General features: G+C 50.4%; 1 protein-coding gene and 1 pseudogene across 3 annotated transcripts in view; both read left to right on the plus strand.

Moving 5' to 3' along the window:
- The window catches only part of LOC106735039 (protein BEX4-like), a 3,308-nt pseudogene extending 2,587 nt beyond the window's left edge, over nt 1-721 (plus strand).
- ACTR3B (actin related protein 3B) overlaps nt 1-6,106 on the plus strand; it is a 76,741-nt gene that overhangs the window by 38,277 nt on the left and 32,358 nt on the right. For all 3 annotated transcript variants that reach the window (XM_014588499.2, XM_006150244.3, XM_027772538.1), the window contains 2 exons: nt 1,634-1,777; nt 4,594-4,767. In XM_014588499.2, coding sequence (XP_014443985.1) covers nt 1,634-1,777; nt 4,594-4,767 — 318 coding nt within the window. The remainder of the gene's footprint in view (nt 1-1,633; nt 1,778-4,593; nt 4,768-6,106) is intronic.

Here is a 6,106-nt window from a genome sequence, read left to right on the forward strand (position 1 = left end):
TTATCGACTGTGCTTTGGGGGTCTTATGTAAGAAGTCTTTCCCTGTCCCGATGTCTCCCAGAGTTTCCCCAGTGTTTTCTAGAAGCAATTTAATAGTTTGGGGTCTTAGATTTAGATCCTTGATCCACCTTGACTTGATTTTTGTCAAAGGTGAGAGGTAGGGGTTCAGATTCATCTTTCTACAGGTGGAAATCCAGTTTTTCCAGCACCATTTGCTGAAGAGGTTTTCCTTTTCCCACTGGATTGACTGGTACCCCTTGTCAAAAATCAGTTCACTGAATGATTGGGGATTTATTCCTGTGGAGTAACGGAATCTTAAGAACAAGTGGCAAGAAACCTCAATGTGGACAGTTCCCAACAGGAAAGCGAAGGAGAGGAGCAGGCTCTTTGCAGAAGAGGAGTCCATCCATTTTGGGAGGATGGACAAAGGCCAGAAGCCTGGTGGAAATGCCAGGCGGGGCTGTGTTAGGTGACTTGTCCCTAACTTTCGATGGGCCATACCTGATAGGAAAATTAATCACAGTGACGTGGGAGACGATGTAGAAAGGTTTGTAGGGCAGGCGGTGGAAATCAGGAGGAAGACCAGGGACCAGCAGTTGAGGCAGTCTGCGCTTCCCAACTCCGGAACCTGATGGTCGACTTTTGTCTCGTGCCTGGAATGCTGAGATTTTCCCAGGGACTCATAACTTGGCTGCTGCTTTACAGCCTTGTATCTTTGTGATTTATTTTTCCATCAACCTTTTGGTGTTTCCATTTACAGTTTCTAATTGAATATTAAAATCATTTTTTCTCAGTTTAAATGTTTCTATCAGCAAGGCAAGTTCACCCATTTTCAGAAAAAAATGTGCTTTTCACAATTTGAAATTAATAGAAGAATTTAAAAAGAAAAAATATTTTATGTAATCTACTAATTGATATAGTCTACAAACAAAAAGTTTCTGTAAAAATGGAGTTAATGTACACTTTTATTTTGGTTCAAAAAATGTTTGAAATCCATACATAGTTTTTTCAAAACGTGCATTTTTCATGACCCTTTTGGAGACCCTGGCTGGCATATTGTGAGCCCTGTGCGGTGCTGCCTGCCCCGTGTCATGGCTGAGGTGCTGAGCTGGAATGTGCATGACACGTCCGCTGTCACTCAGCCAGCGGAGGCAGGACTGAGATTGGAATCCGAGTTGCTAGAACTGAGTCCTGTGTATTTAATCAAATTACTGACTTTTAAATGCAAGTAGATTTATAGTTTAACAATTTATAGATAAAACTTTTTTTAGCGACAAAAAGAACTTTTAGACTTACTGTTCTCATAGACAGCATTGGTTTTTGGAAATGAGCTATCCTGCGTGTGTGTGTGTGTGTTGTCTTTTATATTCCTAATGAAAGTACCATTTCAGCTGCTTACAGAGAATCTCCAGCTACTGGAGTAGCTCAGAATTTTAAATACTACAGGTATGTCACGGGTAGTCATTTTGAGCAGCCTCCAGTCCTGAGCTAGTGCGAGTGGGGATCAGTAACAGTCGGTTGGTGTCCGCGGGGGCAGGCCAGGGGTGGGGACAGGGCCAGAAGCCTCCCGAGGCCAGGTAGCTCTTACCTGCGGAATTACTTACTGGCTGTCCTGCCTGCTCTTCTTCCCTAGGCAGAAGGTTATGTCATTGGAAGCTGCATCAAACACATCCCAATTGCAGGTAGAGATATTACGTATTTCATTCAACAGCTGCTAAGGGAGAGGGAGGTGGGAATCCCTCCTGAGCAGTCACTGGAGACCGCAAAAGCCATTAAGGTAAAAACAGATGGGAAACTGGCTGGTTTGGGGGTGAGAGCGTGGTGTCTGGACGGGTCCCTGTGGCGCCACCCTGTGCCCCCCCTTCCCCTCCCCCATGAGCGTGGACCTTTGTTCACACCTGAGCGGAGTGGGCTGCCGACACACAGAGGTGCTCTGCTGAGGCTCCCGCTGTACTGGGCTTGGACAAGCCCACGTGTGGCACGCCCCTTGGTTGGAGCCTGACCAGGGCAGACACAGCCCCAGAGACTGCAGTGCCAAGGGGAGCCTGCCAGTCTTCATGTGCATTTCCTGTGGTTTTCACGTGTAGTTCTGTGCCCTGAGGGTAGGCCCTGAGTCATGACATCTGGATCAGAACTTTTCATCTAATTCACCTGCATTTTCTAGACTCCAGCTACTGTGCTAGAAAAATGGCAGGGAATTTTAGGATAGAAGCAGTGAGATTAGAAGGAAATGGCTTATCAGCCCTTGTTTAATGTCTCTTGACTGGTCCAGCCACTAGCTAGTCTTTGTATTGCTCGGTACATGGCAGTCAACGGGCCCTTTTTAAAGGAATTTTTCTTCTCAAGTTGGAAAATCAGGGCAGTTTTTAAAGCCAACATGCAAGGCATCCTCAGTGACCCAGCGGTGATTCTTACACAGATGAAGGAATGATTTTGGTGTTTTGGAGAAAAACTTAGTGTGGGGTGTGCTATGCACCTTTGGCATCTTCTCATAAAACACAGTATTTGAGTTGCCAAGGAGCTAGAGGGGGTGAGCCTAACACCCTCTTCTCCATGCTGCTTCCTGCCATTGGTGCGTCTTGTGACTGAGGTGGCTGGTGGACACGATGCAGCAGAAATGCTTCCTGAGTTTTGCATGATGCTGTTGGTAAAGACAGGCGTGTTTAGGTTGAGGCACTGGGGTAGGGCCGGCTCTACTCCATCCCAGCTTAGCCCAGACCGGAGTGGGCAGGGATGCAGCTCGCAGTGCTAAAATGGTGACGTCCGGGGTGAGCCAGTTACAGCTGGTCCTCTCCCTGGGGCAGAGGCTTCTGGGAGTGTCATAAGACTGTTCTTGTTAGACCAAAGTATTTCTCAGGGTTTTCCCTCCCCCCTTCTTTTTCTTTCTTCAATGGAATAAAAATCTGGGTGTTGGATTCCAGCTCCCTTGCCACCCTAGATCTGTTTACAAACGAACATCGGAATTGGAACTTGTGTTGATGCCCTGGTCAAGCTGGTGTGTTGAGATTCCCAGGTGACACTCTTGGTCCTCACGCTGGGCACCATCACTGGCTGTCTGAGTTATAATCCCCACCCTGACCTCTGAGCTGGCACGTTCTGGCAACGTCTGGGCTGGTGGGAGTAAGAGGCACCTCTTCGGGCTGGCTGCCCTGACCGACCCACGGCATGGCTCAGCCCTGTTGGTTCTCACCTCACTCCTGTAAGGGGAGATCCTGGAGTAGAAGCCGCAGTCACTCCAGGGTGTGCTGCTGTTCCCGTGGGCACCGGCAGGCCGCAGGTTGTGCACTGGGCACGCCCTCTTCGCAGTGTGAATCCAGACCCTCAGGGCTGACCCTGCCACTCCGTGTCCTGCTTTGTGGGAGCATTTCATGTTGCTGTGAAGCCTGTTGCCCTGCCTGGGCCTTGGCCAGCCTCTGAGCACAGCTGAGTCCTGGCCTCCAGGTTGGGTAGATCCTCAGTGGACACAGGCTGGGTAACCATGCTTGACCTTCAGTCTTGTCTGTTTGCTGGAGTATGCTAGAGATATCCAGAAGATGGTGTTAGAATATGTCCAGAGATCCTAAGAAACTTTAATGATAGTATCACAAAACCCCTACGGAGGTCCTGGAGGGAGCTGCTCCTTCGTGTGTGGGGAACAGCAGCTGGCGCGGATGCTTTGGAGACAGCTCACCCCAGCAGCTGGTGCCCGGGCGCCACCTGCTGCTCTCCTGAGGTTCACTCTGAGGACAGATGACCAGCACAGAGACCCCAAGAGCGTCAGTGTCACCAGATGTCAGGAAACACCTTGTATACCACAGTCGCATTGCCAGTGCCACAGTGGAAGCCACGAATAAGCTCCCTGGCAGCAGCAGTGCATGGGCGACTTCAGTTCTCTGCTGGACTCAGCTTTCTCTGTCCCATGCACTTGTCACCTTAGAACATGGCTCGCCACTTACTGACTTGTGACGTTTGCTTACCGTCCAAGTCGGCAGGCTGTGCTCACGCAGGGGCCCGCGTGTGTCTCGCTCACTCCATAGCCCTGGTGCCTAGATGCTCAGTGTTGAGTGAGCACCTTGGACAGACTGGGAGGCTGGGGGCCAGTGCTGCGTCCAGCCCCACACCAGGTGAAGCCCTTTCTTAGTGTCCCGGAGTCACTCAGCTCGTCACGTGCTGGGGCCCTGAATGTGGACATGGCCACATTCAGCAGGTCGGGCTGCAGTGTAGGTCTGCAGGCCCGGGGAGGGTGACAGTGAGGTGGCCCGGGCAGGTGCTGTGTGGAGAGCCCAAGGGACACAAGGAAGGGCTGGGTGGAGACAAGGTCCCGATACCTTGTGGACTCCTTTGGACGTGACTTCATTCACTGCAGTGAGTGTGGTAGGCCAGGCTGAGAGTACCAGCCATGTTGCTGAGGAGGCAGACTCACCTGTCCACACTCCAGGTGTAACCTGCCCACCCTGAAAGGTGGTGGGCGAGACGTGAGACATGTCCACACTGGAATTAGGGTGGGCAGAACTGATTTCTCGGATGTGTCTAATGCATGGGGCTCCTGGGTATTTGTCAGAGGACAGACCTGGGTACTTGCTAACGCACGGCGACATCTTTGTGTGTATACAGGAGAAATACTGTTACATTTGCCCTGATATAGTTAAGGAATTTGCAAAGTACGACATGGACCCCCGGAAGTGGATCAAACAGTACACGGGTATCAATGCGATCAACCAGAAGAAATTCATTATAGACGTTGGTTACGAAAGGTTTCTCGGACCCGAGATATTCTTTCACCCTGAGGTAAGATGTCCCTTTTCGAGTTGCAGCATGGTGTGCGTGGAGAACACCTCAGCTGAGGTCTGGCCCGCGAGCTGCAGCTCTCAGTCACCTCTCTGTAAATTCTGTCCCCTCCCCCTGGGTGTAGTTCGTCTGTGATTGACCGCTGGTCTCTCTCTATAGACTTGGTTATCTGATTTAGTAGTTAAGGATAGATTATACCCTAAGAGGTTAGGGGGAAGTTTTAAGAAAGTGGAAGACAGGGATTTGAAGTCAACCTCCAAGGGGCAGGGAAGAGGCACCTGTGAATGTGAGAGCGTGTGTGTCCCCAAGGCTCTGCACAGGTCTCCACACAGAAGTGGGGGGCAGGCACCCCTCTTCCGTGACTGTCCTTTTCAGTCCCAGTCCTAACCCAGGACGGTTGGTCCTGCCGGACTGCCACTGGGGAAGCTTCTGTGTGAGGCTGGCGCCGCGTGATTCAGATGGTGTGCGTTACAGGTGTCTCATTTTAACTAGAGGTCACAGGACTCACTCACACCTGTAACCGTTCAGAGGTAACTTTCTGAGGATTACATGCAGTGCATCGCACTCGTGCTTTGGCGTGTTGTCTGACCTCATTCAGTCCCCAGTGGCCAGGGTTGTGGGTCGCGGCCCGCCGCCTTTGTTTAGGCACATACGTGAGCCTCCTGCTGGGAGGTGGTCCAGCGCCAGCACCTCGCCAGTGTTAGAACGCATGCTGCTAAGACTGGATGGGCCACACAGAAATACAGAAATCTGGTGGACAGTCGTGCTCTGACAGTGTTGACCCAAGATAGACGCCGAGCTGGCGGTGTCCAGAGCGTCTGAGTGGCTGGCTGTGGCCCCTCCTTTCTCTGAGATAATTGCTGATTAAAGCTTCCCTGCTTTTATGTGTATTTTGGATGTAATGTGATTGAGTTGAATTATTTGTACCTTCGCTTATTTAACTTGTGGAATTGAACATAAGGCTCAATATCATAACGTTTTTTTTTTTTTGAGAGATATTTGCTATAGGGCATGTGTGCTTGCTGGACAGACAGAGACAGACAGAAAGTGAGAAATCACCCTTAGGGAGGATGGCCACACCGCGATCCCTTTTCCTTCATTCCCTCCTTGGGATCTTGGGCACGCACGCACACGCACCTGGCATGAGTTTTAAGCTGCCAGATCCAGGACTTGAACCATGGTTGACTATGTGGGAGTCCAGTGACGTAACCATTATGCCATCTGCTGGTCCCAGTACCATGATTTTCTCGTGGATCATTTCATTTTGAGCCTCCATCATCAAACAAAACATCCCTCCCATTTTCTGGACCACGTGGAATTCATCTTTCTTCTTCTTCTT

Source organism: Tupaia chinensis, unplaced genomic scaffold, assembly GCF_000334495.1.
Source record: "Tupaia chinensis unplaced genomic scaffold, TupChi_1.0 Scaffold000280_1, whole genome shotgun sequence".
Taxonomy (NCBI): Eukaryota; Metazoa; Chordata; class Mammalia; order Scandentia; family Tupaiidae; genus Tupaia; species Tupaia belangeri.